At 42.3% G+C, this 14,200-nt stretch overlaps 1 protein-coding gene across 2 annotated transcripts in view; it reads left to right on the top strand.

The window, feature by feature from the left end:
• Positions 1–14,200, top strand: part of Usp12 (ubiquitin specific peptidase 12) — a 58,949-nt gene that overhangs the window by 33,580 nt on the left and 11,169 nt on the right. The window contains exons 1-2 of one of the 2 annotated variants that reach the window (XM_045154546.1): positions 2,169–2,301; positions 7,452–7,534. Coding sequence is in view for 1 of the 2 variants with exons in the window: in XM_045154545.1 (XP_045010480.1) it covers positions 2,088–2,301 (214 nt within the window). In the remaining variant the exon portion in view is untranslated. Of the gene's footprint in view, positions 1–2,087; positions 2,302–7,451; positions 7,535–14,200 lie in introns of those variants that run through there. The other variant, XM_045154545.1, reaches the window with a different exon arrangement.

Raw genomic sequence — 14,200 nt, 5'->3', positions numbered from 1 at the left:
CGAGATGTTTCATAGGCCAAATGACATAGCTTGGCATAAATCAATAAGATAAAGAAGATGGGGACTGGAGAGATGGCTTAGCAGTTAAGGTACTTGCTGGTAAAGCCAAAAGACCCAGGTTCAATTCTCCAGTCTCCACATAAAGCTGGTGCATAAGGTGGTGCATGTGTTTGCAGTGGCTAGAGCCCCTGCGGGCCCTTTCTCCCTCATGCACGCACTCTCTCTCACGCTCTCTCTCTCTCTGTGTAATCTGTCTACCTATCATCTATCTCCTTCTTTCTCTCTCTAATAAATAAAACAAATTTAAGAAAAAAGAAGATGGGCTGAGAATGAATGAAAATGATTACACTGAAATCTCAACTGTGACACACAGAAATTACTAAGATCTTGGTTAAGCAACCCACATATAATATAAAGTCCCTTGAAGAGATGTTTGAATATGGATGAGTATTGAATGTTAAGAAGCTGTTCATGAGGTATTAAAAGGAGATGGGAGCCAGAACAGAAAAAGAAAAGCCTCTTATACAAACTAGTCAAAAGAGAAAAAGACCCCAATTTAATGCCTGATTTTTTTTCCAAAAAGATTCATTGGAGCCTCTTTAAATGAACAGTGCTACAAAAACTGGATATCTACATGCCAAAGAATGAAACTAGATCTTATCTTTCAGCCAATACAAATATCAACTCCAAATGGATTGACGACCTTACTATGAGACATAAAACTCAAATGACATAACACTCAAACCAGTAGAGGAAAAAGCAGGCAATACTTTCAGATATAGGAATGAATAAGCTTTCTGAACTGGTTTCCAGTAGCCTAGGAAATAAGATCAACAATCTACAAATGGGTCCCCATAAAATTCAAAAGGTTTTGTACAGCAAAGGAGACAGTTAACTCAGTGAAGAAAGCCTACAAAGTAGGAACAAATATTTGTCTAAAGGCACTTGTTGCAATGTCTGTCAGACCGGGTTCAGTTTCCCAGTATTCACTTAAAACCAGATGTACAAACTGGTGTATGTGTCTGATGCGCCCATACTCATTCTGTCTGTCTCTCAAATAATTTAAAAAAAAAAAAATAGAGACTTTGTTGCAGGTACCCTCAGTTCTGACCCAAAGAAGCTTGTGGGAGGAATGGGTTTAAGGGTTTATTTTGGCTTACAGACTGGAGGGAAACTCCGTGATGGTAAGAGAAAACGTGGTATGAGCAGAGACTAGGCCTCCTGGCCAACGTCAGATGGACAACAGCAGCAGGAGAGTGTGCCAGACGTTGGCAAGGGGAGTCAGGCTATAACACCCATAAGCCGACCCCCAACAACACACCTCTATGAGGCACCAGTTTCCAAATTGTCAGCAGCTGGGTCTCAAGCATTCCAAACACATGGGAGATACCTAGTTCACACCACCACAGACTTGATAAAAGTTCATTGATTTTGTTTGTTGTTTCAAAGTCAAGAACATTTCAAGCAAAGTGAGGCTTATTAGGACAGACTGAACCTGCTCACTCATTTTCAGTGATGCTGAAATGCATTTGAGTAAAGGTCTCGCTCCTCCAAGTTTGTGCTATAGTCTCAGGCTCTGCCTCCTAAGTACTGAGATTAAAGGCTTTGTTTGTTTGTTTGTTTGTTTGAGGTGGGGTCTCGCTGTAGCTCAGGCTGGCCTGGAATTTATTGTGTAGTCTCAGGGTAGCCTTGAACTCATGGAGATCCTTCTACCTCTGCCTCGGCCTCAGCCTCTGAAGTGCTGGGATTAAAGATGTGTGCCACCACGCCCAGTATGTTCAGTCTTTTAAGACATGGTCCCTTGCTGCTGCTTGCAAGGATCTGGATTCTCCTGACTATAACTCTTACTGCCACAGGCACTTTGGGATTGTAGACGCATGGGCCACTGGGAGTCTGCCTTTACATGGGTGCTGACGGAGCTGAAACCTGGGTTATAGGCTTGCAAGCAAGTGCCATTAATTCCTGCCATCTCCCTAGCCTCCAGATGCTTTTTAATTTATGTGAGTTACAAATTCCCTGTCTTCTTGTTCTTTCTCCTGAGATGCATTGTCCCACATTTAATGAGCCTCTTCTGTTTTCTCTTCTAGTTTGGGAATACCTGCTACTGCAACTCAGTTCTTCAAGCACTTTACTTTTGCCGTCCGTTTCGGGAAAAAGTTCTAGCATACAAGAGTCAGCCTAGGAGAAAAGAGAACCTTCTTACGTGCTTAGCAGACCTCTTCCATAGCATCGCTACGCAGAAGAAAAAGGTTGGAGTAATTCCACCCAAGAAGTTCATCACAAGACTGCGAAAAGAGAATGGTAAACCTTCTCCTCCCCGTGTACTGCTTATGTCACAGGACGGCCACGTCTAGGTCTAGTCTAGCTGCAGCGTCTGTCGAGCATTGGCTGTTCCTCTCGGAATTACTAGTTTAGTGGGGGAGATAGACTCACAGCGTGAAGTATGTCATACCAAGATAAAATTCTATTGGCCAGAAAGTTAGAAATCATAATTTCTTTTTTTTTAAAATTTTGTTGTTGTTTATTTATTTATCTGAGAGCGACAGAGAGAAAGGCAAATAGATAGAGAGAATGGGCGCACCAGGGTCTCCAGCCACTGCAAATGAACTCCAGATGCCTGCACCCCTTGTGCATCTGGCTAACATGGGTCTTGGGGAATCAAGCCTTGAACCAGGGTCCTTAGGCTTCATAGACAAGTGCTTAACCACTAAGCCATCTCTCCAGCCCATAATTTCTTTTTTTAAAATATTTTTATTTATTTATTTGAGAGAGAGAGACAGAAATAGGAAGGTAGACAGAGAGAATGGGTACGCCAGAGCTTCCAGCCACTGCAGACCAACTCCAGACCTGTGCACCCCCTTGTGCATCTGGCTAACGTGGGTCCTGGGGAATCGAGCCTCGAACCGGGGTCCTTAGGCTTCACAGGCAAGCATTTAACCACTAAACCATCTCTCCAGCCCCATAATTTCCTTTTTTGTCCCACTTGGCTTTTCTATTAAGAATGAGTGTTTTGCTGGGTGTGATGGTGCACGCCTTTAATTCTAGCACTTGGGAGGATTGTCATGAGTCAAGGCTACTCTGAGACTACATGGTGAATTCCAGGTCAGCCTGGGCTAGAGTAAAACCCTACCTCAAAAAACAAACAAAAAGAATGAATATTAAAAAAAAAAATATTGGGCTGGAGAGATGGCTTAGCGGTTAAGCGCTTGCCTGTGAAGCCTAAGGACCCTGGTTCGAGGCTCGGTTCCCCAGGTCCCACATTAGCCAGATGCACAAGGGGGCGCACGCGTCTGGAGTTCGTTTGCAGAGGCTGGAAGCCCTAGCGCGCCCATTCTCTCTCTCCCTCTATCTGTCTTTCTCTCTGTGTCTGTCGCTCTCAAATAAATAAATAAAAAAAAATTATTTACTGAAGCACAAGACAGATGGAGGGAGGGAGGAGGAGAGAGGGAGGGAGACAATGAGCTCGCCAGGACCTCCAGCCACTGCAAACGAACTCTAGGTGCATGAGCCCCTTGTGTAGCTGGCTCATGTGGATACTGGGGAATTGAACTGAGGTCCTTTGGCTTTGCAAGCAAACGCCTTAATTGCTAAGCCATCACTCCAGCCCAAGAATGAATACTTTTGTTTGGCATGGTGCATGCTTACAACCCTACACTTGGGAGACTGAGGCAGGAGGATTGTGAGTTTGCCCCTTAGTTTGGGGTATATGAGACCCTATCTCAAAAAAATAAGTTGGAAGATTTTGTGCTTTTTCTTAATTCATTGAAAAATGTTTTTAGATGTTGATTCATTTGATTTTTTTTCAATAATTTTCATTAGAGAACACATTATTGCCCTCTGTTTTAGCCATGGGGAAACAAAATAACTTCAGAAACACGAAACTAACTCATACCTTCTAGTGTGTGTGTGTGTGTGTGTGTGTGTGTGTGTGTGTGTATTACTTTTTTTTTTTGGTTTTCTGAGATAGTGTCTCACTCTAGCTCAGGCTGACCTAGAATTCACTCTGTAGTCTCAGATGGCCTCAAACTCACAACAATCCTCCTACCTCTGCCTTGCAAGTGTTAGGAGTAAAGGCATGTGCCACCACGCCTGGCTTAAGATAGATAATTTTAATATACCTTTTTTTAAAAAAAAATAATTACTGCTTAAGGCCTGTTTCTCTTCTCATTTGAGATTTGTTCATCTAATTTTTACAAGCCTTTACATTAGACATTACTGTTCAATTTTCCATGAGTTGTGAAGTGATTTGCCCAAGGCCATACCATTATTAGTAAGCAGAAGAGCTGATGTGCAGCCTTACTTCTTGAAACCTAGTAAGTTCTACTTCCAAAAGTACAAATGGAATTCAGAGCTAGTGGAGTTTAGGCTTTACTTGATATAAGCATTTTAATCCATGTAGAAGTAAAATTCAATGTATTTTTTTGTTTGATTTGTTACCTATCAAATAGATTTCCCACAGAAACATGATTCAAAAAGTCTATAAAATTGGTTATTGAATTCACTAATGAGTAGTCAGTTACATTGTTCATTAGCATGGGAGTTGGAAAAAGCCCCATCATACGTAGTTTAATACAGCAGACCCTAAAATAGGAAGGCATGCCCACCAGAGGTCACACTTGAGTCTAGGGAGATGAGTTCACTTTCCTCACATATGCATACAGACCACACACTTGCTCCTCTAGTGCAAAGAGAACATGTTTACCTAGGTAGATTCTGGATCTCTACAGAATCTTCTGCTTTCAAGAAAGCCAAACTCAGCCTTTTCAAGTCTGAATTACTCGTAATTCAGATTCTTAATCTTTTGACTTTAGCAACAGGCACCTCTAAAGGTAGTTTCCTGGTGGGAAATTTTTGTGAATATGCCGTCTTTCCTTGTGACCATATTTTAGAAGTGCTTACCATCAGAAATATGTAAGCCACAGAGCACATTTATTTTCTGTTTTACTTAACAGTACTTTAAATTTTTTGACAGTACATTTTTATTCACCTTTTAAGTTGATTACATGTGCTCTTCATTGATCTTTTTAGTGGTTGACTGACTCATGCCAGACATAGTTCAAATTATGTCTTCTCCTCCCCTCCTCTCCCCATCCCTCCCCTCCCTTTCCTTCCCCTCCTCCCTTCTCCTCCCGTCCCTCCCCTCCCCTCCCCTCCAATATTTTCTGTAGTTTTATGTTTAGGCAAAGTAATCTGATAATACAGTAGACTTAAATATTTCTTTGGATGAGATTGATTCCAGATTAAATATTTACTCTACTTATCATTTCATAAATTTTTTTCCTTCAATTTCAGAAATAAATTTACTAAAAAAGCATTCCTTATAAAAAGCATTCTTGTTATTTGATGTAGCTGGCATTTGTAAATATGTTTTGAAACACATTAATATACTTTGGACTTTTGAACTTCTCCCTGAGAATTGCATAGAGAAGTGCTTATAGATAAAAGATGATTATATTGATATATTATCCATTGCCTATCATTCTTTTTGATAATTTAAAACCTCTGGGGAAAGTGTTAATCATTTCAGTATTTCAGATAACTTCCTGTGGAAAGTTCACTTTCGATCATTCTCTTTCCTTGTGTTAATAATAATTTTGTGTTAGATTCTCAGTAGATACAAGCTCCAGATTGTCTAACTGTTGGTTGGATTCTCAGTAGATACCAACTCCAGATTGTCTTAACTATTACTACTTTACAGTATTAATCATTTTGGTAGTTTTTGGAAAGAACAGATTCTAACTTCTGTTCATTAGTGAATTTGAGTAAAGATCTTAACTCAGGTTAGCTAAGTAACATGAAAGGTCTGTTGGTCAGTGCTCCTCCATACAGAACGACAGCCCTTGCTTCACAGTGATACTGTCTTTGATGTTAGCTGGGGTGCGGCCCTCTTTTCTCTTGTTTGCATTGAGTAGTAGTCACACATTGATTTCCTGTTGTATGCCAGATACTGTCCAAGCAGCAGGAACGTAATAGACGTTCAGAATCTGACAACTTACCAGGGAAAACAGTTACTTACAGTTACGTAATCCAGTGTGCCAGGAAGAAAACGAAGCAGGGACAGGGTAGAGGAATGAGGGGCTAGTGAGAGAATAGGGGTTGGGAAGTTTCCCAACAAGGTGGCATTAAGGGTTTGAGTGAGAATACGCCACTGGAAAGTCCAAGGTAAAAGAGTTACAAGCAGTAAGAACAGAAAGTACAACTGCTCTGAGTGTTGAAGGAGGACCGGAAAGTTAGCCTGTGTGTGGGAGGTGTTGGGTCAGACGGAGACAGGTCAGCCCGAGCTGACAGGTGTGCCCAAACTGCGGTCCTGAGACCACCTGCCTCCCAGGACAGCTGCGAATGTGGCGTGCTGCATTTGTAGATGACAGCCTCATGTGCGCGCTTCTGGGCACTTGGGACCGCCAGAGGGTTCTGGTTTGTATTAGGAGAAGACCGTCCCCGTGGGTGGGCATAAGGAGAATGACCACAGAGGCAGGGGGGGCAGCTGGTGGCTGCTGCATAGTGTAGGCAAGAATCAGACTCGTCTGTCTTTCTCTGCTTCCTACAGGCTCTCCCCTCATTTTGAAAGAAAGAAAGCACTAGCTGATCATTGGGCTGGTTAGAGTTGACTGTCACCTGATGGTTTAGAACCAGGAAAAGTACACTGGACTTGTCTTTCAACTGGCATTGGCTGCGTGCTCAGACTCACTGAATCTCAGCAAGATTATCTTTTTCAAACTGTTGTTTTGAGTCACATCTGTTTTTCATATATCATCATAACTACTTTGACACCTGCCCTTTGTTCATTCGTTTGTTCATTCATTCAAAGAGTGTTCAGCAAACTTAATATAGCATATACTGTTTGCTAGCAGTACAGTAGTAAATGAGATTTAAAAAAAAGCAGGGGGAGTCCTTGTTGTTAAGAAACCTTTTTTTTTTTTTTTTTTTTTTTGGTTTTTTTGAAGTAGGGTCTCACTCTAGCCCAGGCTGACCTGGAATTCACAATGGAGTCTCAGGGTGGCCTCGAACTCACAGCAATCCTCCTACTTCTGCCTCCTGAGTGCTGGGATTAAAGGCGTGTGCCACCGTGCCTGGCCAAGAAACATTTTTGTGAAGAGCAGTTTTTAAGGTACTCTGGAGAGAACAAAATCACATGTGTGTATATATTAAATATAAATATTTATATTTAAATCTTGGTCTGCCTCAAATGAGGAAATAGTCATTCATAAATAACATTAAGTAGATTTGAATATATAATTTATCATTTGAATCAGTTCTGTTTCCTCAAAACACCATAGCAGGTTTCTTATGTTATGAAAGCTATTGCTATTTTTGAATTAGGAAGAAAACAACTATTTAAAATAGTGATTTGATTTTCATTCTTTTGCATTAATGTTGCAGCTATATCAGGAGTATACTAGTTTATTATCATACATTTATTTAATAATGAAATTGTCTGTCTTTCCCACTAGACTGTCAGTTCCATGATGGAGGGAACCCATTTGTTTTTGCTCACCATTGTATTCCCAGCACATAATCCAGTTCCTGGCATATAGTAGGTGCTTACTAAATATTTGTTGAATGAATGAATGAACTTGTTTAATTTAGCAAAGCAGTTTTGAAGTCCATCTTTCTCATTTTGCTACTTATCAGAGCAGAAAACCAGTCATAAGAAAATTTGAAAAAAACTGAACATAATACAGTTCATAGATACTGTCTGAGATCATCTGACCAATGTTTGGATCTTAATGTAATTCTGTTGCTGTTTTAAGACCACAGTTGTCTTCTTTCAGGCATTGCAAAATTCCAACATATTGAATGTACTCATGGACTGTTAAGTTCTTTAGAAATATTGCAACAAAGGCTTAAAGAGGATTTCCTGGTTTGTCTACCCAGAGATTTGAGTTTGTTGAGGTATTTCAGTAGATCTGGAGTCACTGCATTACAAACAAGGCAGTTATTTTGAAAAATAACATCTGTGCTAAAATGATTCGTAGCTGGGAGGACTTACTTACAGATGGTTGCAGAGAGCCAGCCTTACGCTGTTCCCCGTCGAGAACCCATCTTCTCTCCAGTAGGTTCCCATCTATTATAAAACCCCTTTGTACTGGTCCTCGCCGTTAATCCTTCTGTCTAGGTTCCTCCATGACTTTTCCAATCCTTTTTCTCCATCTCACTGTAAAGCCTGGGCTGACCTTGACCTCTGTAGCCCTGGATGGCACCAACCTCACTATCCTCTTCCCTCAGCCTCTTAGTGCTGGGATTGTAGTCATGTGCTACCATGCCCAGCCGTTCCAATTTTCTCGTCGTCTAGTCAGCGCTCCAGTCCTTAGGTTACTGAGTGATGCCTGAAAGGGGGCCAGTTGCACCTAAGGAAATCACTTACCTACTAGGCCAGGATGAGGGGGAGGTGGGTGTCCATGAGTCAGGAGATTGAGGTTGACATGTGGCCTGAGAAGGAAGGATCAGGGATTACAGTGTGGTTAGGTCTGCATGCCTATTTAGCTGATGGCTAATTTTGGTATATGAGTGAAAGTGTCATGGCTTACAGATTGCGGCAGAGCTTGAAAATGTCACAGATTAAATAAAAAGATGCAGTTTCTACAAGAGACAGTAGGAAGGGTTGAGAATAAAGGAATTCTTAAGGATGAAGAAATAAATAAATGACAGTATAGGATATTTGGGTTGAGGGGTGAAACGTGCATTTTTTAAAACTTTATTTATTTATGAATGAGAGAGTGACAGAAAGCTGCAGATAGAACGAGAATGGGTGGGCCAGGGCCTCTAGCTGCTGCAGATGAACTTGTAAGATGCATGCGCCATCTTGTGTATCTGGCTTACATGGGTCCTAGGGAATTGAACCTGTGTCCTTAGGCTTTGCAGGCAAGTGCCTTAATGGATAAGCCATCCCTCCTGCCTGAAATGTTTATTATTTTCAGGGAGAGAGGCAAAAGTTACAGCTGACCTCCATTTTCTCAGCTGTGCTCTAGAGTTTTCCAGGGTGGAGCGTCTGGTTCTCACTAGGACTAGTCCGGCCTCAGAGTGGTGGAAGCTGAGAGGGCTGTGGAGCTGCAGGTAGCCTTGCACAAGCAGGGTGGCTCCAGGGATTTGCTGTGGGAAATGGAGCCACAGTACTTCGGCTCCGCTGTCCTTACTGGATGAAAACCAGCGTTCACACAGTACACCAAGTGAAAGACGCATTTAGCATTACGTCCTCCTGGATGGCTTCAGTTCCTAAACCTTTGCTGTCTGTTTAAGGCTGAAGGGATCCTTCACGCTGCTAGAGCGGGTTCTGTTTGATCTGATGTTCACATGTGGGGAATGGACTTGGGAATGTAAAAAACATCAGCTGGGCATGGCGACACACACCTTTAAATTCGGCACTCGGGAGGCAGAGGTAGGAGGATCGCTGTGAGTTGAAGGCCACTCTGAGACTACATAGTGAATTCCAGGTCAGCCTGGGCTAGAGTGGAAACCTACCTTGAAAAACCAACAAAACACCCCCACAAAAGTCAGCAGTGAACCTGAAAGTTGAATGTGAATTTTGCCATATAATTCAGGAGAGGCTAGGGTAAACCCTCAGGTCAAAGATTCAAAATGCAAAAATCAGACTACGTGTCTTTGGTAAGAAATTGATAAAGGATGGTAAAGGGGAATTTATTTGAACTAGATAGGTAAGAGGAAATGGACAGACTAGACAAGTGCAAGAATGGCTTGAAGGGAACCAGGAATTAGGATGTATACCTGTAATCATAGCACACAGGAGCCAAGGCGAAAGGATTGCTAAGTTCCAGGTCAGCCTGGGCTATAGAGAAAGAGACTTGTCTCCTGTCTCAAAAATAAAGATGGGAAGGTCTTGGGAAGTAACTGGATGTGAAGGTAACAGGCAGTAATGTGGGGAGCAGGGAAGTGGGACTTTCATACAAAAAGCTTTATTGTTAAATATACAAGTAGCATACCGTACACATGCACATACACACACATACACACATACATATTTGAGGTAGGGTCTCATTCTAGTTCAGGCTGACCTGGAACTTACTATGTAGTATCAGGCTGGCCTCGAACTCCTGGCAGTCCTCCTACCTCTGCCTCCCAAGTGCTGGGATTAAAGGCGTGCACCACCATGCCTGGTTTATATCATATACTTTGATAGTAAATCTCTGTACAGTAAAAAACAGAAAATTTTCAGAAATAACCTGATCCTACCAAACCTTTCTCTGTGCTGTTAGTTTCTTCTTCTTCCTTCTCTTCTTTTTCTTCTTTTTCTTTGGTAAATTAGAAACTTTGTTGTATGGACAAATCAGGTGTTGGTCACATTCCCCTTGTATTACCCTACTATAACCCTCCTTCCTGTGATTATGGGTTATGAAGGCCACTGTGCGTCATTTGGTGGTGGGGGGCGTGTGAGGGTGGGCAGTGTGGCTCTTAAAATCTTTCACTGTGTGCCTTTACCTATGTCCAGATAGAAAGCTAGTTAGGGTTTCGGGAGGCTTTTTGTGGTGGCGTTTCTTAAGTGGGCTCGTTACACATACTTTGTATCTTCGCTATGTGAGCTCACGTAGAATTCTGTTCTTTCAAGCTGTTCCCAGTGATGCAAAGCAAAACTACCCTGACTTAAATAAACGAGTCTGTTGATAAACACTGAAGATCTTTCAGACGTCTGCTGTTATAAGTGAGCAGCCATACCCAGCGTGGATCTTGCTGTCTAGGAGAATGAGTTTGCATTCTATTAAAAGCATTAACAGCTGAGGAGTTAGTTCAGTTGTTGAAGGCACTTGGCTTGTAAATGCAAAGCCTGCTAGCCTGGGTTCAATTCCCGGCATTCACTTACAGCCTGGTGCAAAGTGGCTCCTGCATCTGTGATCCCAATGACAATGGCAGGTGGAAAATTTCAATCTCTGGGCCAGCTAGCCCAGTGGTCCTTTGCAGTCTGGTGGTTCATTTGCAGTGGCAAGAAACTGTCTTAAAGAAAGGGGAACACAGATGGTTCAGAGTTTTTGTCTGACCTCCACGGTTGCACCATGACACACACATGTACACACACACACACACACAGACTAATTTCTTTAAAATACTATTAACAGGGTTGGAGAGATGGCTTAGTGGTTAAGTGCTTGCCTGTGAAGCCTAAGGACCCCGGTTCGAGGCTCAATTCCCCAGGACTCACGTTAGCCAGATGTACAAGGGGGTGCACGCGTCTGGAGTTTGTTTGCAGTGGCTGGAGGCCCTAGCATGCCCATTCTCTTTCGCTTGCTCTGCCTCTTTCTCTGTCATCCTCAAATAAATAAATAAAAATAAACAAAAAATATTTAAAAGAAACACTATTAACAGGCTGGGCATGGTGGTGTACACCTTCACTCCCAACACTTGGGAGGCAGAGGTAGAAGGATTACTGTGGGTTTGAGGCTATCCTGAAACTACATAGTAAATTCCAGGTCAGCCGGGCTAACATGAGACCTTACTTTAAAAAAAAAAACAACAACAAAAAACACTGTTTACAAAATTGCCCCTTAAAACATGCTGTTATTACACAACCAGCAACAGTGATTAAGAATGCTCATTTTAGCTGGGCGTGATGGTTCACACCTTTAATCTCAGCACTTGGGAGGCATAGGTAGGAGGATCTTTGTGAGTTTGAGGCAACCTTGGTGAATTCTAGGTCAGCCTGCCTGAGCTAGAGTGAGACCCTACCTCAAAAAAAAAAAAAAAAATGCTCATTTTGGAGAGATGGCTCGGTGGTTAAGGTGCTTGCCTACGAAGCCTAAAGACCTAAGTTTCATTCTCCAATACCCATGTAAAGCTAGATGCACAAGGTGGCTCATGTGTCTAGAGTTCATTTGCAGCGGATGGAGGCCCTGGTGCACCCATTTATTCTCATTCTCTCTCTCTCGTTCTCTCTCAGATAATTTTTTTTTTAAATTTAAGAATGTCCATTTCTGCAAACTCAAACCAACTTCTGGGCACTCTTTAAGCCATCCTTTTGTCAGTGATAGGCAAAATTATGTTTTTATTTTATCTCCCAGTTACTTGTTATATATTATCCGAGTATTTTTATTTCTGATCTGAGTTACCTGGTTGAATTTCCTTCCCCAGTGTTTTGGGTGAAAAATCTGCTACTTAGTTTTCCTATTCTGGGTAATAAGTTTTAACACACTCAGGATCTAATAGGCACATGTGTACTCCTAGTATGCTCCTGGCTTTGCTTGTGTTGTTTTTGCCATGAAGAGGTTCTTTTTCACATTTGTGTGGTGTGCACGTGTGTATAGGCACACACATATATGTAGACGCATGTGCCTGGAGACCAGTGGTTGATGCTGAGTGTCTTTCTTGATCCCCTCCACCTTACCTTTTGGGGCCTGAGCTTGCTGATTGGGCTGTCCTGGGGGTCTTCCGGCCTGTGCCTCCCATGCTGAGGTTACAGCTGTAGCCTCCCCCCCCCCAACTCGGGCCTTCATGCCTGTGTGGCAAGCTCTTTGTCTGAGCCACTCCCCAGATCCTGTTCCGAGATGCCTCGTCTATGCAGTGAGCATTTCCTTTATCTCTTCTCTCTTTTTTGGGGGGGAGGGGAGCGTGATTTCTGAGGTGTTATCTCACTCTAGCCCAGGCTGACCTGGAATTCACTCTGTAGTCTCAGGGTGGCCTTGAACTCATGGTGATCCTCCTACCTCTGCCTCCTGAGTGCTGGAATTAAAGGTGTGCACCACCACGCCCAGCCATACTTTAGGTTTTTAAAGACCTCTTTGATCCCAAGATTAAGTATGACTATCTGTTTTGAATATACCTCCCTAATTAACACAATTTATTAATCTAACTTTGTTTCATGATCACTTTGGAAAATGATATGCTAAGGCCTGGTGTGGTGGCGCACGCCTTTAATCCAAGTACTAGGAAGACAGAGGTAGGAGGATCACTGTGAGGTTGAGGCCAGCCTTGAGACTACAGAGTGAATTTTAGGTCAGCCCGGGCTAGAGCAAAATCCTACCTTGAAAAATGAAAAAAATAGAAAAAAAGTTGTATCCTAACTTTATAGACAGGATAGCCCAAATTTTTTTTTAAATATTTTTTTGTTCATTTTTTATTTATTTATTTGAGAGCGACAGACACAGAAAGACAGAGAAAGAGGGAGAGAATGGGCGCGCCAGGGCTTCCAGCCCCTGCAAACGAACTCCAGACACGTGCGCCCCCTTGTGCATCTGGCTAACGTGGGACCTGGGGAACCGAGCCTCGAACTGGGGTCCTTAGGCTTCACAGGCAAGCGCTTAACCGCTAAGCCATCTCTCCAGCCCCCAAACTTTTTTTTATTATAAGTTTAGGGCTGTACATTTTTTTCATGTTCCAGTATTTTGAATTTCTTGTATAAATTGGTGACTTCAAGGCTCTTGTCCAGTTTGGTTTTCTTATGTGTAAGATGAATTCCTTTGAATTGTGCAAAGGTGTATTCTAGGTTTCACTGTTAACTGGTATTTTTTGGTTTTACTTCTTTTTTTTTTTTAAGATTTATTTTTATTTATTTATTAGAGACAGGGAGAGAGAGAGAATGGGTGCGCCAGGGCCTGTAGCCACTGAAAGTGAACACCAGACGCATGTACCACCTTATGTATCTGGCTTATGTGGGACCTGGAGAATTGAACCTGAGGGAGACCTTACGTTTCACAGGCAAGCGCCTTAACCACTAAGCCATCTCTCCAGCCCTGGTTTTACTTCTTAATTGGTTTTTAGTGCACAGAACTTAATTTTATGTGTTCTTATATGTAGTTTTTTAAAAAATAATTTATTTATTTATTTTGGGAGAGGGGGGAGAGAGAGATACTGGGTGTGTGGAGGCCTTTAGCCACTAAAGATGAACTCCAGAAATGTGTCCTTTTGTGTGTATGTGTGACATTGCGTGCTTGCATCACTGTGAGTCTGGTTTATGTGGGACATGGAGAGTAGAATGTGAGTTCTTAGGCTTTTCAGGGAAGGGCCTTAACTGCTAAGCCCTCTCTCCAGCTTGTCTATAGCTATTTTTAAATTGTTTTTTTCTTTTGAGGTAGGGTTTTGCTCTAGCCCGGCTGACCTGTAGTTCACTCTGTAGTTTCAGGTGGCCTTGAACTCATGGCAATCCTCCCACCTCTGCCTCCCGCCACCGCACCCAGCTCCATCTATAGCTTTTTTAAAAGGTAATTTTTAATTTCTTTGTCTTAGACTTTGCCTAAAAATTCTTCTAAATTTGCATATA

This window comes from Jaculus jaculus, chromosome 7 (genome assembly GCF_020740685.1).
Source record: "Jaculus jaculus isolate mJacJac1 chromosome 7, mJacJac1.mat.Y.cur, whole genome shotgun sequence".
Classification (NCBI taxonomy): domain Eukaryota; kingdom Metazoa; phylum Chordata; class Mammalia; order Rodentia; family Dipodidae; genus Jaculus; species Jaculus jaculus.
The sequence above is the reverse complement of the archived record's forward strand: the minus strand, read 5'-3'. Positions and strand labels throughout refer to the sequence as shown.